This window comes from Watersipora subatra, chromosome 3, assembly GCF_963576615.1.
Source record: "Watersipora subatra chromosome 3, tzWatSuba1.1, whole genome shotgun sequence".
NCBI lineage: Eukaryota > Metazoa > Bryozoa > Gymnolaemata > Cheilostomatida > Watersiporidae > Watersipora > Watersipora subatra.
In genome coordinates, this window is record NC_088710.1 from 61,837,112 (window position 1) to 61,857,036 (window position 19,925).

Sequence of the window (19,925 nt, forward strand, 5' to 3'; positions counted from 1 at the left end):
AGGTTCCCTTGCAAAAATCACAGAGCCATTGTTTGTATCAACAATGCTGTTAAAAAACAAGCGCACAGCCTCTGCATGCTGTAAGCCAAGCAGACATCCTACTTGTTCAGGGGTTCCCAACCAGGGAGGAGTTCCCCCTAGGGGGGAATTTTGAATATACAAGGGGGAACAGAGAGGTGTTTGATTTGTTAAATTTTTAATTTATGTCCCGCAGTGCCATGTGAGTTTGGGTTTTATCGTTTAACATCTTGGTTTTATCTATAACACTAGTTGCTAATAATGAGCTACTAGTCAAAACCCAGATATATATGAACACATCTATCCAGATTTTGATTGGATAGTAAGTTAACATAGTCATAAACCAATTCATCGCCATGCCTAAGGTCATGTATTGTTGTTTGTTGTATGCGTGCTGTATAAAAATTAATAATATGTTGTTATGTTATTAGAAATGTACAACAAAATGGGATTATAATTTATATCGGTTGTTTTAGTCATATGAGTTAAAATTGGGTGGGGAATCAGATTTATGAAAAGGCATAATTATGGGGGGAACTGAAGGAAAAAGGTTAGGAACTCTTGCACTTGTTCTTTGAGAGGTTGCTCACACACCCAAACAATAGTGTGGTAAAGTCACTTTCTCACCAGTAGTTCTGCAATGCTCATTCTTGTATACTTGCCAGCCTAAAGCCGAGAAGTGGACTCGAGTCAACTACACACCTGTTATGGCTCTCCAATATAACATCGCCAATCTCATAGAGGATTTCACCTATGAGTTCCGAGTGTTGGCTGTCAATGAAGCGGGTGAAGGAAAACCTTCAGCTATTTCTTCCAGAGTCGTTGTCAAAGATCCTAAAGGTTTGTTTTAGCTGTAATCCATAGGTCAACTCAGTTAGTGTGCTCAGTCGTTTGCACTACTAGCATGGAGTGCACAGAGGCTGATCCTTAGCTCTGATCTTCATTCTCTGAACTTTTATGTGCAAAGATATGGTGGTACACGTAGTATTTGAAATTGATACAATGTATTACTCTACAATACGCTCTCATACCATCATTACAATATCAACTTTGATGCCGTTAACTTCATTAACTTCAGCTTTACCAACCTTTGAGGCAATTTGTGTGCGTAAAGATGTTCCATCCTTTCTTGCATACACCACCGACAAGTTTATCTAACGTTTCATTAGTCAAAGAGAATTAGAATTCCATATACTGGACCTTGGTCAAATAGTTATATGTTACTTAGTGGCTGATATTTTGATTGGACCTTCTGATCCTTTCTTAGTAACCAGAAGTTTTTAGAATTTATGTTGGTTTCATCTAAAAGTAAAAATATGTAAGCTTGCAAAAGAAATTTTGATTGTCTAGTACATGGACTACCGCCTCCATAATCCATAATCCCCCACAATACTCATCCTAAAGCTGTCAGCTTGCGTAACTTTAACACCAAGGGTTTAGTTTGTTTGTGTTTATTTTATCTGTTTGAAAAGTTGTTCGCCAAAACCAGAGAGAAAGTAAACAGGAGACGAAGGCTTATTGTCCAATAGGATGGTTAACCGAGGTACAGCCTACATGTTGAGGATCTTACTATGAACATGTTAGGGTGCTTTTGGTTTTTAGGAGCTGCATGGTTGCAGACACATAAGCATTCAGATTCCAGTCATGTATTCCCCATAATCTTAGGAAAAGACACTAGCTTTTTAGCTTGGGTTCATTAACAGAGGATAATCACATGCATGTCACTGTATCATTGCAGTCATAGACTGGAATCTATATGAATATTTCAATGTTTGTAGACAGTGATATGTTTGTTTTGCCTACCTTGCTTTTTTCGACTCTACTCTTACACTGACTTGCGACATGACACACATGTTGCTGCTAGGTAGCTACCAACCTATAATAACTACAAGCTGAATGCAGAGCAAAAAAAAACTAGCAGAGAGCACACAAAACTTACATAAAGCGTATACATAACACTTTGCAAAACAGAAAATTATACTTTCAACAAAGAGAAAGTCATTCTTCTAACACAATATTCGAATGCTTTTCTTACAATAAATGCGGTTGGTTTATGATGAAGTGTTCTGTTAGAGTTGTACTTTTGTCATCAATAAATTAGTTAAGTGTCTGTCAGATATCACTGTAAGAAGCATGTAAGCAATAATATCAAGTTTAAGGCCCAGTTGCTCTGCCCACTAACATCAGTATCGCAAAACGACAAAATGTCGCTATGCCTGCAAAAGGGTTAATAAAACTTATTCCAAACATCAACCCTCAGATCATCATTTTCATTTACAAAGGAAAACATAATGAATATCAATGAAATAAACATCATTCATTCTGAATATATTGCTAAAGGGTTGCTAAGATGATGCAGTTTCGACTATCTCTTATCCCTTTCCCGTCAGCAAGCAAGCAGCAGCAATCTGCATTATAATGACAGGAATTTTGATGCAATTTCTTTGTATTACTTTGGCTGAATAAAACCTTAATGAACATGGGCCCTTTTACTGGCTTGATTGTGGAAACCCCCCCCCCCCCCCGCCAAGGTAGAAAATTCACTGACAGTGCCCCATGGTTTGAAAACTCCCCCTAAAACGTGATTTTGGGCCGAACCTAATGGGCCTTTTAGGGGGGAGTATCAGCGCTGGGGTTTAGGGATAGCCTACAAAAGATTATCATGTACTTTATTTAACCATATGTATTTGTTCAATATTCATTCACGGGTGCCCTTCCAGGTTATGCGTTGGAAGCACTCTAAATGAACACTTATCTATTGCCCAATTCATATACCGAATACACATGCCATTGATACCGTAACACTAACTACTGTTACTGTTTCAAATATCTATAGAGAAGAAGTTATACACAAAGATACAAGTTTCAGTTAATAAGAAAAAACGATGAATTCAAGGCAGTGACATAGATATATGTATTCAAATGGCCGAGTACTCCTACCATTAACCTAGCCATCGCTGGAGAGTGAAGAACAGCTATGCATAGGACTGGTTGGACAGGTCTGCAGCGCACTTTGTGCTGCAAATTATCTTCAATCAATCTGCAGTAACATTAATACTTACAAGGAATTACTAATATTCTACCAAAGTTTAATTTTTATTAATTGTTTGCTAACACCCACTTACCCCAGCAGTTGGAGTACTCAAAAGGCCAGAATTCAGCAACAAATCCTTTCTAGCTTCATAGCCAACTTCAGGCAAAAGTTAGCTATATTTCAAATCTGGTCGTAAAACCAATATAAAAAGAGTCCAACCAAACATATCAGCAATATGCTGTATCTGTTGGGCTACACTTGAGTGTAAACTCTATTTGAATGCTCACCTTCATTGTAAGTGGTTACATAGTGCAATGATATAAACCCCCACTGGTAGTAATAGCGAGCACATCGAACCAGTTCATACTGGATATAACAGGGAAAATTACCAGGAGTGGTAGTTGCTAAGTGGAGATAAAAAAGCTGTTGACAGTATAAAGACAACCAGGTGGCTGCACTAACGTTAGCTAGAAGAAAATAATTAAACCTAATCCAAGGAGTTTGTGGCAGCGACTACAATGTCAAATAACTAATAACCCTATTATCAATAATAACCCTTTACTGTGAAATTACTAACTACTGCAAAGCATAGACCTATTAACTATATTTTAGTAGAGTTAATAGGTCTATGCTGGAAAGCAAAAATCAAATGCAGGTTCTGCCCACTTTCATCTAGCAATACAGTTCGCTTTTTCTTACAACTGATAAGTGGGATACTGACATAACTTTAGCATTGTCTAGAAATATGTACATGTATTATAAACTATTTTCATGGTAATAATAAAAATTGCTGTTATTGATTGCTTCGCAAGCAATAGGCAAGCTTAGGCTTTAATTGTAAGATGAAGCATTCTGAGAAATTAAAGAAATTTTTTTAACCTGGGAGATAATTATTAACATGCAGAGTAGCTCGTCATCCAATGAGATTACAGTACAGTTAGGCGCTGCTTTGAATGTACTGAGAGTAGTCTGATAAAGAAGCTTACTGTCTTCAGATTATCAGCATAAAAATCTTTCTGTTCCAGCCGCGAGTCTGCCAGTTTTTGTGCAAGGAATCAAGAACGTTGAAACAATTCAAGGCAAGAAAATTGAGTTCGAATGTACGATCGACGCTAACCCAAAACCAGATGTGGCTTGGTGAGTACAGATATATGATTATACTAGTAGAAAATGTCCCCTAAAGCTTTTCCTCGCTCAAGGTCGGTAAAATGAGTAACTTTTCTCAGTGCATGTTTCTTGATATCATTAGCAACAGTTAGAGTTGATGTCGCTCGGGTACACATGTTCTGAACATCTGTGCGCAGGTTTAAAGGTACGAGACAATTGGATGAGGACAAGAGAATAGACATCTCCTCTGAAGGAAACAAGTACTTCCTTACCATCCATGACTGCTATGGAGAGGATGCGGATGACTACTCAGTCAGGGCGAGCACGGCAGCGGGAACCAGACAGAGCCGGGCTCGGGCCACAATCAGATGTGAGCGTCTCATACTTTTTTTACGAAGCATTCACAAACTTAGTCATTTTTTTATGGTTTGGTTTATGTCAAAACCAATTGAAAGTTTTTCTTTTTTAATCAAACCTGGTCGATGCCTATGTATATAACAAAAAGAAAAAAGTTAGTTTGTGGTAATAATTCTAGTGCAGTTACAAATGAAAAATTTTACATGGTTTTGGTAAAAGCAAAACAAAAAATCAAGTAACGGTAATAAACTGAAATGGTAATAGCACCCTGCACAGAAACCAATTTTGTTTTTTATATTGTTGTGTAAATAGGAGTCTACAAAGCTATAATGACAATAAGTTTTGTTTCATTCTCCATTAACTCGCTCAACTGGTCATGTACAAATGTGTTGAGTAATTATAAATCATTCTTATGGAAAATTTCGCCAGATTGAAGAAAACTCATTTGGCAAAATGCATAGACTTAGCTGCTGCTGGACCAGTACATGCTGACTCTGTATAGACATGAATATTGTATTAAACTGTTTCTCTTGAAAGATTTTTTTTTCTCATGGATTACGTACTTCATCAAAAATAGACACATAGCATAAAGATAAGAATAAGATGGAGCTGACCAAAACATGACAAGCAGTAATATACTGGTACAAATCTTAATATAGGAAGTCAATCCATTCTGACATTTGCTTCTAATGTCAAAACTATCACCTAGTGGAGTGAATGTTAATACAAGAATACAATTGTGATCTGCTTAATTTGATTCAGAGACCAAAATCACTACCTCAAGTAATAGCATATTTAAAACAATGCTTTATATAAAACTGCTAAAAACCCAAAACTAAAAATTCATCTCACATACATGTAAAAATTAACTTAAAGTAATAATCGGTAAAAATATGTTTTTGTCGATATTTTGCACACAAGACACGTGAAAGGAGGTGTGTAGCAAGTAAGTAGGTAAAATGAGCAATTAAAAACATGGTGCAACTTTAACTTACACTAAATATAATTTTAATTACTCTGAGTATTTGTTTTATCATTTCTTTATTTTATCACCACTCTAATAAATATTTCTTAAATCTTACATAGCACTTGTGTAAAAAAATCATTTTACTGAATTGCTCTATTACCTGTTTACTTGTGATTCTGGAACAAAATAAAAAAATTTATGTTGTTTGAGAAAACTTCAATGATATCAAATTCATCAAAAATACACACCTTATACAAAAATAGCAATCGATATATTCACTATGTTTGGAGCAGATAACTACTCAACCAGTTAGGTATCTGCTAATATTTTAAGCCAGATAATTTTACTGTTGTGTATATATAACTTTTTATTGGTAATCATCAACAAAATGATGTTTTTATTACATGTCAAAAAACAAAAAGACAGAAATCTGGAATATTATGGATTTGCAGTGTAAACAACTAAAATGTAGTTATAGACACTTATTAAATATTCAAGTGCATAATTATATTCCCTGTTAATAATGAGAGTGACAATCCATAACAAAAAGGCAACAAAGCACCAAGCATCGTGATGCGCTGAGATGCAACTGCTGTCTTTTGTTTTGCACAAAGACTGATTTTTATTTTTGCTCTGCAATGGATAGGAAGTTATCTACTCAATGTCAGCCTGTCTAAAGTTTGTTTAAATGCTGAATTGATAATTACAGTACGTATAACTAAACAAGCTTCATAGAATGTCTAAGAGAAAACAACTAATAATACAAAGCAATCTTTGTCAATACGGCCAAGTGTGGTTATTTACATCAATATTTGTGATTTTTCAGCGCCATTTTTTTAAAGTAAAACAAATTCTATTACCAACTGATTAACTTTACTAAATGCATAATCTAGATACTCTGATGCTCAGCCGGTGTTGAGTCAGAGCTCTCAATGATGCTCTCATTTCTCGCAAAGGCCTATAAAATGTTACAATTCATATTTCAGCTGCACCTAAGATAAAGCTGCCGGCTCGGTTCGAGACATGCACTGCCTTTGAGAAAGGTGAAACTGTTATCCTAAAGATCCCATTCACAGGCAATCCAAAGCCGACATGCACCTGGTTCAAGGATGGCAAACAGCTAAAAGGCTCTCAGCACAACCTTGAGGTAAGTATACAATCCAGGTAGACATCACATCACAGTTTAAAGTTACTTTTATATGAACTAAATGCTCAATAAAACAAGCATTCAGTAGTGGTTGTATTGATATCAGTGACTTGTATTGGTAGCCGTGACTTTTATCTTGGTTTAAAAGGCTCTCTAGACTGTTCTATAAATTTATTGTCAATATTTGCTTTCTAAAATGTATAACTCAAACGTTTATAAAAAGGAGTAACACTTTCATGTAACTTTTTTAAGTGAACCAACCTTCTTCTAGTGACATACACAAAGTCATCATGTGACTAAAGGCATTCTTATATAAAGCAGTGCTTTAAATATGTTCCCTATTCTCTCATGTTGATCCTAGAGTTAAAATTTTGCATTCATTCGGTGATTTTATTTCTAATCTTTGTTTTAGTCTGTAGTCCTAAAGATTCATGCTTATTATGCAACTCAAACTATTAAAATAGTATTTAAAGTTTAGGCTCAGAAGCTATTCAACTACAGCAAACACTTTGCAAAGGGTTTTGTGTAATAGTTTTGTCTTGAAATTTTGGCTAGAACCTACTAAGGTCTGTCAAATACTAAGCTAGCTAACCAAAGTAGCTGATATATCCATGATATTTTTGGCTGCTGCCAAATTTGGCTTTGATTCAGAGTTTTTTAATCTAGCAACTCCTAACTGAACTACGACCTATTTGCATAACTACAATTGAATTCTCTAGTTAACATTTAGAGCTGCTCTTTGCTGTGCAAGTAGTGAGATATTAACAATCAATCAACTTTCTCATAGCCTGAGATCTGCAACACTGTGTTCTTCCTTTTTTTCTCCTTCTCTATTTACACCTTAATTTAGTTTCATGCTTATTTTTGAGCTTTTATTAGCTTCCACATAATTTTATAAATAAATAACCACAAACTGGAGATACATGTAAATCACGATGAATTTATAACAATTCAAACCTTTTGTTTAGTTTTCGCATATATATTTTAACTGCTAACAGCAAAATAACACTATTAATTTGGTTGTTTAATTCTGTGTAAAGAGAAGCAGAGCGAGACTTTCTTCATCTTTAGCATTTGGTCATCCAGATGAGAGAAGACAATTTCCTCTTTTGTTTATTATCATTTTATATAATTTGAAAATGGCGCAATAATTCATAACATTGTGCTGATATGAAGTTTAAGCATTTTAGTTTTTTATGCATAGAGTCCTCAACACATTTGCTACATTTGAAAGATTCGCAGAAGAGCCATGACAGGTTTTTCCCGTACACTAAAGCTAATTGTATACCATGTAATGATAGTTAAGCTCTTTATCAGTCAACACATAGACTGTAACAAAATTGTTATTTAGCACAGGTTACTGCCGCACAAAAGCGACAGCTATAAGTAAGTTAATCGGTTACCATAGTAATATTATTATTTTGCCAGGTGACAGAACGCCACGCCTTCCTCACGGTAAAGGATGCTGATAAATCAGATGGCGGAGTTTATCGGCTAAACTTAGAGAACTCACTTGGCTCGGACTCAGCCACCTTAGAGTTTACTGTCAACGGTAAAACTAGCGATTGGTTTTAATCGTTGGTGAAAATTAAACTGATTACAATATTTATCAGTGACTTGGGTGCAGCCTGCGCTCAGCAGGCTCACGTGTTCAACTCCAACTGACTTTTGTGCTGGACCATGCAGATGTTTGCACCTTACTGTATCACTAAAAGAATTTTAGCTATCTTTGTATCTAAATTAGAAATGCTTTCATTTGGATTAAGTAGTTTTTATTTTTCAATAAAGCTCTCACAATAAGTCTGCAGATGCATTCTGTGTTACTTTTAATTGAAGAACGGTTTGAAGTCAGAATGCTGCACACAAGTTAAAAACATCCAATGAATAGCATGAATTAGATGTCAGCTGTAAATACCTTAAACACCAAAGGCTAAATTAGTACGTATTATCTGACACGCGCTTGCCTTGTTTAATACAGATAGCCCAGACGCACCGCATGGCCTTGTTGTCGAGCAAGGGGCGGGTACACACGTCACCCTCTCATGGCTTTCACCTCTCAATAATGGTGGCAGCACAGTCACCGAGTACTTGGTGGAAAAGAAGGATCTGACAGGAGACAAATGGATTCGAGTGGCCACAACAAGGTAAAATTACGTCTAGTAAAAGAGACCTTTTTTTAAAACGAGGTCATGCTAAAAGCATTGATGACTGTTTTTGGTGAGCATAGTATGCTATTTTAATACAGTCATACTTCAACTTACGAGCTTAATGCATTCCGAGACTGAGCTCGTATGTCAATTTACTCGCATGTTGGTGCAATTTATTTATATATAGAACAATTAAATATATATTTATTGGTTTCCATACTCTGAAAAATGCAAATAAAACACTCAAAACAAGATATTGTAACAGAAAGAACATGCTGGTTATTGTACTATCTTACCACTTACTTTCAAAAAGCAACAAATAAAAAATATGCAAGGAAATGTGTTAAATTAAAATGTAAAATTAAATACATACAATAGCAGCTAACGCTAGCATTTGCCAGAGAGAGATATATAAGTTATCCTTCATTACAACAGTTTACTTTGATAAATTAGGATTTTATCAAAATCTTAAAAGACAAACTTAGAAGCAAACCTAAAAGCAAACTTTAATTTTTAATGAAAGTAATTAAAATTTCTTCGGCGTTCATAGTTTGAAGTTTCTCACTAGTTAGCTAATTTTTTCTTTGTTTCACTTTCACGACTAGCCGGTCGTTTTAAGATGAACCTATCTAAGGACGTTTGCCTTTGTTGACCTTTCAACATATTGCGATTAGGACGAACACAGGTGTTGTCACAAAGGTTTAATGCACGACCACTAGCCAGCTTGTCCGAATGTCTATTTTTATAGTTTTGATGGATAGCACCGGCCTTTTCAAATAGCGTCGTTTCAGTTACGCTGTCACCTGACAATTGTTTATCTTTTATTCAATGCCTGAGCGGTCTCTCCATCAGTGGTCGTGAAGATCGCTGCGCCGTTTAGAAACTACGGTTAGTCATTTTGCGAGCAAAAATGCCCTGAATATAATCCTTCTGTTTGATAATTGTGGATGTATTTCTGTCATATTGCTGAGCTAGCTCAATCATGCATACACATTTCGCATATTTTCAATAATTTTCCGTTTAATATCAATTGTTATCATTTGCTTTTTCTTTGCATTATTTTTCATTTTACTGGCAAACTTTCGGTCTACGCACAGTACTTTTAATTCACATAATTCTGCACTGAAAAGCGCGTACAAAAACACGGTAGAAAAGTATAACCTGTGCAGTTGAAAAATACAGATTGATGCTGTTGTCATAAAACACCTCCGGCATACTTGGCAACTGACTCACGTGCTCGTATCTCAAACATGGCTCGTATGTTAGTGCTAAAACTTGCTTAAAAGCTGGCTCGTATCTCAAGGTTCTCGTACGTTGGAGCACTCATAAGTTGAAGTATTACTGTACATAGAATTATTTCAAAGAGTTACAATTTTTTAAAAAGGTAACTTTTTGTGTCAACTATCGTGCAGCATTGGCAACCTATAATTTTCTGCATATTCCACTGTCCCGTATGAAAACTAATGTTCTGCAGTTATCCATCAGTAAGATAATTGAATGTTAACTGCAGGCTAAAGAGCCTCAACATACAGAGTCTTGAGATAGGCCACGCCTACCAGCTCAGGGTAACCGCTGCCAACCTCTATGGGTACGGCAGCCCTTCAGCACCTGTTGATGTCGCTCTCGATGAGGAGGTTATAAAAGCGAGGAAGATCAGCAGAGAGGAAGCTCAAGTGAGGGGCAAGAAGGTTAAAGTAGACGACTATGACAAGTTCTGTAAGTACATAAGATATATATCAGTATATAGTATACGTACACTATATACCTTCCATCATTACAAGGTATATATACATGTAGTTATCTTGTAAGGATAAAAGGGAAGGTTAAAGGTGATACTAAGATAATCTGCTGGCATTTGAGAAATATAAAACAACTAAAAAATTTGTGGTAGGCCTACTTGTCTGTTTGGTTTTTTCCTCACCGCTGACACTTTCATTACCCGTTGCTGTCAATTTCAATGTGATTGCTAAATTTGGTCAAAGATCAATAGCAGGTCAATGGTTAAGTCCAAATGCAACAGTTAATCTATGCTACACTAACAACTCTAGATGACTTTATTTATAGCGTTGGCCTTGACTTATAATTCCTTGTTACATTTTAGTCATATGTACATTATATGTATATCCATTATATGTACATATATAGATGCAGTCCTACAGACATGACTGTTAAGCAACCTAATGTGTCATCTGGTGCTTTTTTCTTACTCCAAATAAACCTTATTGCGAGTCAGATCTTGCATTGGCCAGATACTTATTGCAATCAATTTTGATACGATTATAACAGAAATACAAAACAATTGTGTCATGTTAAACCTATAGACAAAGACTTGTGGAAAGATGGCAGTCCTAAACCAGCAGAGTTGAAAGCAGAAAGTGTTCATGATTACTACGAGATCTTGGAAGAACTTGGGACGTGAGTTTTATATTTGAAGTTTTCACAGGAGAGTTGCTTGTTTGTGAATAGCACCGTAGAATTACAGCAATGGCAGTTTGGCTGGTACAATTTTCCCAGTCTATTTTGTAGCGAATAAAAGTTGGGTATTAGATAGACTGTTTAGAAAGTATAAACTATTCAGCAACTCAAGCTGTTTCAATATTGTAGCCTTCCTTTATTGATTCATGTTAAAATTACTAGTTGAATGCCTGGCGTTGCACGGGTAGTAGAATATTTACCTCATGAATTTGAGTAATTTACCTGGAAAGCTTGATCTTTACTAAAATCCTTACTAAAACATTTCTCGCGTTTTGGGCCAGCATAACAATTGTTAAGCGTAACGGTCAACAGTGCTAGTTATTATCCCCAAGCAAGTTGTTTAGGCGTGAGTATCTTAACCAATGTAATAACTATTTGCCCAATGAAATCATTGTATTCCGTGTAGCTTAATGGTTAAGTTCGCCTCTAGAACTGGAGGTTCCGAGATCAAATCCAGTGTCATACAGATTTTTCATTGCTAGATTTTAATTGCCATAACCGGACACAGGGTATAACAAAAAGACAAACACTGAGATTTATATATAGGTTATTTAATATTTGTGTTCTGCAATAGCAAATATAAAAAGCTGTTGCCCTTCGGTATATTTACTCTACTTGAGCTTACTCCAGCTAGCTGTAAGTTATCTGTTGATGATGTTGTTTAGAGGAAGGAGAAGCAAAATGCTCTACGACTCAACACTTCAACTGCCTGCAGGTAGTTAATGCAACTGAGATGCTCTTCTTTTGGAAAAAGTACTTACTTATAATGTAGAGAGTATGTGGATGGATATGGCTAGTCACTATTGCTTGTGTTGCAGGGGAGCTTTTGGAGTTGTCCATCGATGTGTAGAAAAAGCTACCGGAAAAGTGTTTGTAGCCAAATTTATTGACACGCCGACATCCGCAGACAAACAGGCGGTGAGAAATGAAGTAGGAGTAATGACCCAGCTGCACCACCCCAAACTTATAACTCTGCATGATGCCTTTGAGGACAAGAAGGAGATGTGTTTAATCGTTGAATTGTGAGTGAAGACGATGAATGCCAACTCTATTTCTAGCTAAAACAGACTTAATGCTAGAATCTGAATAGAATGTAGGAAAATAAAATAAAATGGAATATCACCAGTCGTGCTACATCCTGATTATATCAATTGCAGCCTTTCAGGAGGTGAGCTTTTCGACAGGATAGCGGACGACAACTACAAGATGTCCGAGGCCGAAGTGATAAAGTACATGAGACAAGTAGTGGCCGCTCTTAAGCACATGCATGAGAACAACATAGTTCACCTTGACATTAAGGTCAGTTTTAGTACACAAACCTTGCTAGGTCTAGCTCTAACCAGTCTATGCCTGTTGGCCCAGGTTTGTTAGTTATTACATTTGTTTGCTGTTAGACTCAGAAACACGGTGAACAGGTGAACAAATAAAATCTTTAATTTAATTTTATTAGACACAAAAATTAGCCATCACCTTTTGTGCTATTTCTCATCAAGGCTGGTTGACAGTTGGCGGCCTTCATCTCAAGAGTGCACGCTACCATGGGCAATCTGCTTTATGATATCATACCCTTCGTACAGTAATCGCTGCTCACAGTATGGATAGCATAGATTTTACACAATGGGCAATTATGGAAATGTTTTTGTATAATCTAGTTTACTCTAATTTGTGACTGTTCACCTGAAGACCTGCTGAGACAGCATTATAAACAGTATCAAGGAGGTGGCTAAAACTTTGGCCTGTTTTATCTTTCATGGTAACTGTACAAGCCATGCTGTACACATGATCTGAACATGTACTGATTTTGTCCGCATGTTCACACATGTGGACAGAATCTGCACATACATAAAATTTCGGGCACAGTATTATCATGATAGTATCATCATTATACACAGTATTATCATGATAGTATCATCATTATACACAGTATCATCATGATAGTATCATCATTATACACAGTATTATCATGATAGTAAGATCAAATCAAAGAGTTAGTCAAACTCCAGCTAAAGAGGTTTTCAAGATATCATGGTTTTAAATTTATGAATAAAAATCATTTCTTTTTCAGTTTTTTCCCTGTAGTGTCGGGAGTGGTGGTCTATCGTCATTAAATTAGAACATTGTCAGGTTCCAATTGTTCGTTGTATACCTACCACTCACAACCCATTTCGGTAACTGCTGACTAAGCCCTTGCATACATTGATATATTTTATAGCCTGAGAATATCATCTGTGAGACGAGCAAGAGTACAAATGTTAAGATTATAGACTTTGGTCTCGCTACTAAGTTGAACCCTAATGTGCCAGTGAAGGTCTCAACTGCAACAGCTGAGTTCGCTGCGCCTGAAATAGCCAACAGACAAGCAGTAGGATATTACACAGACATGTGGGCTTGTGGAGTCCTTTCTTATGTTCTGTGAGTACAGCACCAGACATAGAAATTTATGTGCAGCTTCTTTTATATATTACAACCATGGTACAAGCCATGCTGAGTGTCCGCACACATGGACGAAATCTGCACATGCCTAAAATTTAAAGCTCAATAAACCTATAGCGGTGCGCATACTACAGTAGCTGATAATCTGACAAACTGCCAAATCTATAATCGTCTCATAAATGTTGGACAGCTTCGATTATCAGCCAACTAAAACACTTTCACAAAATTATCCAAACTGCAGCATGGATTTGTACAATTTCTAAACGATTGATTGGTTTAGACAACTAATTAGAGCATGTCGAATACAATTCCATTTTCGCAGGCGGAACAAGCTAAGATGTGCCAAGGTGCTAACATACTTGCTTGCAAAATATAAATCGGCAGCGTAAATTGGTAAAGCAAAGCAAACTGTCTGCCACATAAATCAGTTGTTAGCTAATAACAGATGTTTGTGAGAGTAAAACACAGCTTTAAGCAAGCAACAGCCAGAATCATGCAAAACTTACTTCAGTAAAAAGAGATTTATGTCATTGGAGCTCTCTCATGTCGATTTACATAAATGATTTTTCATTGCTGCTTGATGAAACTATGAGGGCAATTCAGAACTGCTGCAGCCCTAGTATTCTAAAGCAAATTACAAAGTTCATGAATGAGGTTGTTATTTACTATCTATTATGGGTAATGATCTTGTGTCACACTTACAAGTATATGCATATTGGTAATGTAATTATAATAATAATAATAACGCATGGAAATGATGAAGTTCTTCTACTGCACTAAATTTGATCGTGTGCTACATTTATGGTTAACAAAGTAACTTCTTCCTTCTGACTTGCTGATAACGTCTACACGAGCACACACTAAGTAACAGCAGAAGTCAAATGGCTGTAATTACCATGGTTCAATTTTGTTGCAGCTTGAGTGGCTTGTCACCTTTTGCTGGAGAAGACGACTACGACACATTACTCAATGTTGGGAAATCTGAATATGATTTTGATGACGAAGCTTTTAATAATGTTTCTGATCTTGCAAAAGATTTTATCTCCAAACTTCTACTCAAAAAACCAGAGTGAGTTGAGTGTTTATTGGCTCGTACGTTATTTCCTTTCCCTCAGTAGGTTTAGAGTTAGCTGGCATTGGTATAGTCTGTAACTTGTAGGTATGTGTCACAATTAAATATATGAAAATAAGAAGGGTAACTTACATGTACATGAGATGAGACAAAACGGACTGTCTAATAATACACATGTAATTATATGTAATATATATATATACTCATATAGGCTATGTTGTATGTATATTATAACACAGCTATGTAAATAATATATGTTATATATAACTGTTTTCTCACCCTGATTAACTCAAGTGGGTGGTAATTTCAACTCAAGAGCTCAGACTCCTACCAAAGACTTGGGAGTTTGATCACTCGCCTCAACATCTTAGCTATTTCCAATAAAACACTTTTCTGCAACTCACTTGTGTTGATTGTTGCCAGTATATATACATAATAAATATTATATATAATTTATATTATATATAATAAATATTATATATAATATATATTATATAGAATATAATATCTATTCTATAATATTATATTAATTATATTATATATAATATATATTATATATAATATATATTATATATAATGCCGTATATATTATATATAATATATATTATATATAATACCATATATATATAATAACATGTATATATATATATATATATATATATATATATATATATATATATATGTTATTTCGCTCAACCAATATATATATATATTGGTTGAGCGATTATAACAGTTATGCCATTACAGATAAAGCATCCAGTTCTTTATAAGTTAATAGTATAGGGAAACAAGCATACCTAGTTACTTCTGCAATGAGTATCATATTTACAGCGTATGTAAATTTTTATACCATTCACATTATAATGTAGTCTTCATCCATTTTATGTCTATTAACAGAGAATATAAATAAGTGAACGTTTCAGTGTGTGGTTCATTAACACACCTTATTAGTATTCTAGTTGCCAATAGCGTGTTTAGATATGCTATCAAGTCTAACATAAAATAAGCCAATGTTCAACTGTTGGGTTACATAGAAAGTTGAAATGATTGGCAGAGTAAACTCACAGATGCGGTGCGAAAGCGATAAAGATGTACAGCCTGAGTGTTTAAACTCAATAACTATAATAATAAATGACTAATAACTATAACTATATCCTAAACTGTTCAAAAAGACAACATGTGATTACCATGAGTTTCAATCAAATGCTGGTTCTTGCAGTTAAAAACATAACTACCGTAAAACGCCTAATTCAATTAGAGGTTTTACGGTAATTGAAAGTGACTACAATTACCTAAGTTAATAGATTGTTGATCCTTCTCACCAGAACTGCATGAGAGAAACTGTTAAGTGACAACATGAAGTGATTTGTAAAAGATAGTTTCATGATTCTACTAATTTCAGAGATCGAATGACTGTACACCAAGCTAGTGAGCATCCATGGATAAAGGAAGAACATACAGAGCTGGACAGACGAATTCCAGCCAGTAGATATGCAGATGTTAGAGATAAAATGCATGAGAAATATGTAAGCTATGAATAATGCTACTGTCTGTAGTTGCAAATGTTGACTTCCTACAGAGTGTAGATTTAAAGAAGATTTTGAAGTTGTAGTAAAGTTATAGGCAAAACATTTTATGTGTATTAGTAGAGATGTGGCAGGTGTGGGCAGGTTGGTGACATAATGTGTTCGTTTACTAGTAGAGATGTGGCACTTGTGGGCAAGTTGGTGACATAACATGTATGTTTATTAGTAGAGATGTGGCAGGTGTGGTCAATTTGGTGACATAATGTGTTCGTTTACTAGTAGAGATGTGGCACTTGTGGGCAAGTTGGTGACATAACATGTATGTTTATTAGTAGAGATGTGGCAGGTGTAGTCAAGTTGGTGAAATAACATCATAACATGTATGTTTATTAGCAGAGATGTGGCAGGTGTGGTCAATTTGGTAACATAATGTGTTCGTTTACTAATAGAGATGTGGCACTTGTAGGCAAGTTGGTGACATAACATGTATGTTTGTTAGTAGAGATATGGCAGGTGTGGTCAAGTTGGTGACATAATGTGTTAGTTTACTAGTAGAGATGTGGCACTTGTGGGCAAGTTGGTGACATAATGTGTATGTTTCTTAGTGGAGATGTGGCAGGTGTGGACAAGTTGGTGACATAACATCATAATATGTATGTTTATTAGCAGAGATATGGCAGGTGTGATCAATTTGGTGACATAATGTGTTTGTTTACTAGTAGAGATGTGGCACTTGTGGGCAAGTTGGTGACATAATGTGTATGTTCCTTAGTGGAGATGTGGCAGGTGTGCACAAGTTGGTGACATAACAAGCATCTTAAACACAAGCTAGCTATGAGTATTAAAAGGCTTAGCGCCATTTCATTCTGTTAGCAATCTATGTAAATTTTATGTAAAGTATATCTTTGGTGTATACTATTTAGACAGTAAATAAAGTTTGCTCTAGCTCTTTATTCTAGTAAATAAATGCTCTAGCTTATGTTTTTGTAAACTAAAGTTAACATTTATTGCAGGGTATTAAAATTGAGATCAACATGCCTGCTATTGGAATCATTGCCAACTTCAGTTCAATCAAGAAGCTAAGAATGGAGCAGTTCCGCATTGTGGTGACAGAGTTTGGTGAGACCCTTAATATTAATATTATTATTAATATTATGGTGGTGTAGTAGAAATAACTCCTGTAAATTGTTTGTACTTAGTGAGACAATAAATATTTCTTTGGGACAACCAACATTTTTATTATTTATTAGGCACAGCGGTATAAAACTTATTCTGTACACACTAATGTATGTACGTTATGCCTCTTTGTTGCTTGCTAAGTATTACTTTTCATATTCAACACTTGCAAAAATTTTATTATGATAGTTTTGAAACACATTAATAAACCTGCTAGTAGCTGTGTCTACATCATTTAGCTGAGTGCTTTACGTTGAAACTTTAACTTGACAGATCGAAAAGAGGCTGCCCCTAGGTTCATCATAAAGCCCCATTCAACAACAGCAGCAGAAAACAGCACGGTGAATCTCCACGCAACCATCCTTTCTTCAAGTGATCCCATTGTCACATGGTACCATAATGAGGTCCAGCTTTCTCAGAGTGTGAAACACATGCAGCGATATCAAGGTACCACATATTCTTTTTATTCACAAGTTGGTTTTACAAGTTATATTTCCTAGTGATTGTATCCAGTCGAGTTATTGTTTAAGTAAACTGCCTGTATGCTGACGCAGTTTGATAAAATCATCTGTATTCTGACATTGTGATGATGAGCCTGGCTGAGTTGTTTCACGTGAGGTAATTATGTTACAGCATAACAAGATTGTGTTGTTATATGATAAAGACAAGCTAAATGCACAGTGTAGTATCGCAAAACACTTTAGTTTCTTGAGCTAATAATAAAGCAACTGAGCGAATGAGATGTTGGTTCACAAATAACAGACATTTACGCAAGATTAATTTCATATACTTCATATTTCAAAATTGTTCGATATAATGTTCATCAGCGTCAATATACTAAACCGATCTCCACAGTTCAGCATGAATCTAGCAATAAAAACAAATTTGTCATCTTGAAACTATCCTTTAGCACATAAATATATTACTTATAATATAATATTAAATATAACACTTAAATACATTGAATCGATTATTGCTACTATTGTCAAGTTTTATTAGTCATTGTTGTTCTCTCGCGTAGAGTTGTTCTCTCGTGTAGAGTACCGGAGCTAATAGAGCAATAGAACAAAACGGCAACCTTTGACAATATGTACATTTTCAACAAAAAAATCATGCTGCAAAACAAATTTCTGTCAGGAATCATGATTCGTGTACAAGAAAAAGGATGGATGGGCGATGATGGATGTGTCAAATGGATTTGTAGGCAGATATTACAAAAAAAAACATTAAGTTAAAAACACACGTTTTTCCAGGAGAATCCTAGTTATTATAATTTGAATGGTGAAGAATGGGACTTTGTGTTTGATCCATCTCATGTTGAGTAGGATTACTAGTATTTTACTATTGTATAAATGAATACCTATATGTCATATCATGTAATTTTGATTTGAGATGGTTTTTTGAAGTGGAATTTTACCAGAATTCGTGTCATGAAAAACGTGACCGCCGTGTAAGTCAAAGATGGATTTTTACGTTTCAAATTTAGTGTCAAATTTTTAACTTATATCCCGGAATTTATAATAGATTGTTAATATTAATATCTAATACCTCAATGCTGACATACGGAAACAATGGTTAACAACATATTTATTTGGTATCAATGAGATAACAGTTATGTACTAAATATAAATTATCTTAGCGAGTATGTGATACGAAGAATGTCAGCTGAGGCAGGTTTGTTGGTCTACCCCATGTTGCATCTGTCCGATAGAACCCTAGTATTTAGCATCCATAACTAAGGAGCACATTGTGTGCAAGACACATGATGGAAAACAGTAACATCCCCTATAATTACAAGAAAGTATTTGGACGACAAGGCTTTAATTCTGTTGCAAACAAACAACTGAAGTTAGCAATTTAAAAAAAAGCTGTATGTTGGTTTTTCCAATATGGTCGTACAGATTTTGGAACTAAAATTTGCTTGATAGATATATAGTATTTTCAGCATAAATACACTGCCAAGTAAATTGCTCTATCATCGCTCTATAATAAATTGCTCTATCTACAGCGGTAATACCACCATTGTACATGTATGCATCTGCCAGTTTTGTGTTTAGGAGAAGTTGCCAGCAATAGTAAGTTGGTTATTAGAAGTTTCAGTTACAACTTTTGGCAGCCTAGCAAATAGATTTACCTGAAAGATATTGCACCGAAACCCTCACATGACATGAATATTAGTAGCTATTGCATGTACACCTACCTGCCTTGTCTGAACTCGGCTTATGCGAATACCCTCCACACTTGACAGGCGGCTGCATTACCCTCAGACCATAAGACATGTTTGATGGTCTCTGAGGTACCCCATCCAATACTAGTTTGAAAATATTTCATTCACTTACTGGGTAAACCTTGAACTGTTTACCTTTCTGTCTGATATTCAATTGTGGCATCACACATGTAAAGCCTACCCTGCAATCCTTCATATTTTTGGGCAATTATGCTGTCTCAATTACTAAAATTTTACAA

The 19,925-nt window shown here is 35.4% G+C and overlaps 1 protein-coding gene across 1 annotated transcript in view; it reads left to right on the top strand.

Moving 5' to 3' along the window:
* The window catches only part of LOC137391801 (twitchin-like), a 105,871-nt gene that overhangs the window by 81,639 nt on the left and 4,307 nt on the right, over window positions 1-19,925 (top strand). Inside the window, exons 68-82 of the mRNA XM_068078336.1 lie at window positions 684-858; window positions 4,078-4,189; window positions 4,357-4,529; window positions 6,470-6,634; window positions 8,108-8,182; window positions 8,609-8,774; window positions 10,288-10,493; window positions 11,099-11,192; window positions 12,071-12,274; window positions 12,410-12,551; window positions 13,465-13,664; window positions 14,602-14,754; window positions 16,160-16,283; window positions 17,297-17,402; window positions 17,733-17,906. Of these exons, the coding sequence (XP_067934437.1) occupies window positions 684-858; window positions 4,078-4,189; window positions 4,357-4,529; window positions 6,470-6,634; window positions 8,108-8,182; window positions 8,609-8,774; window positions 10,288-10,493; window positions 11,099-11,192; window positions 12,071-12,274; window positions 12,410-12,551; window positions 13,465-13,664; window positions 14,602-14,754; window positions 16,160-16,283; window positions 17,297-17,402; window positions 17,733-17,906 (2,269 nt within the window). The remainder of the gene's footprint in view (window positions 1-683; window positions 859-4,077; window positions 4,190-4,356; window positions 4,530-6,469; window positions 6,635-8,107; window positions 8,183-8,608; window positions 8,775-10,287; window positions 10,494-11,098; window positions 11,193-12,070; window positions 12,275-12,409; window positions 12,552-13,464; window positions 13,665-14,601; window positions 14,755-16,159; window positions 16,284-17,296; window positions 17,403-17,732; window positions 17,907-19,925) is intronic.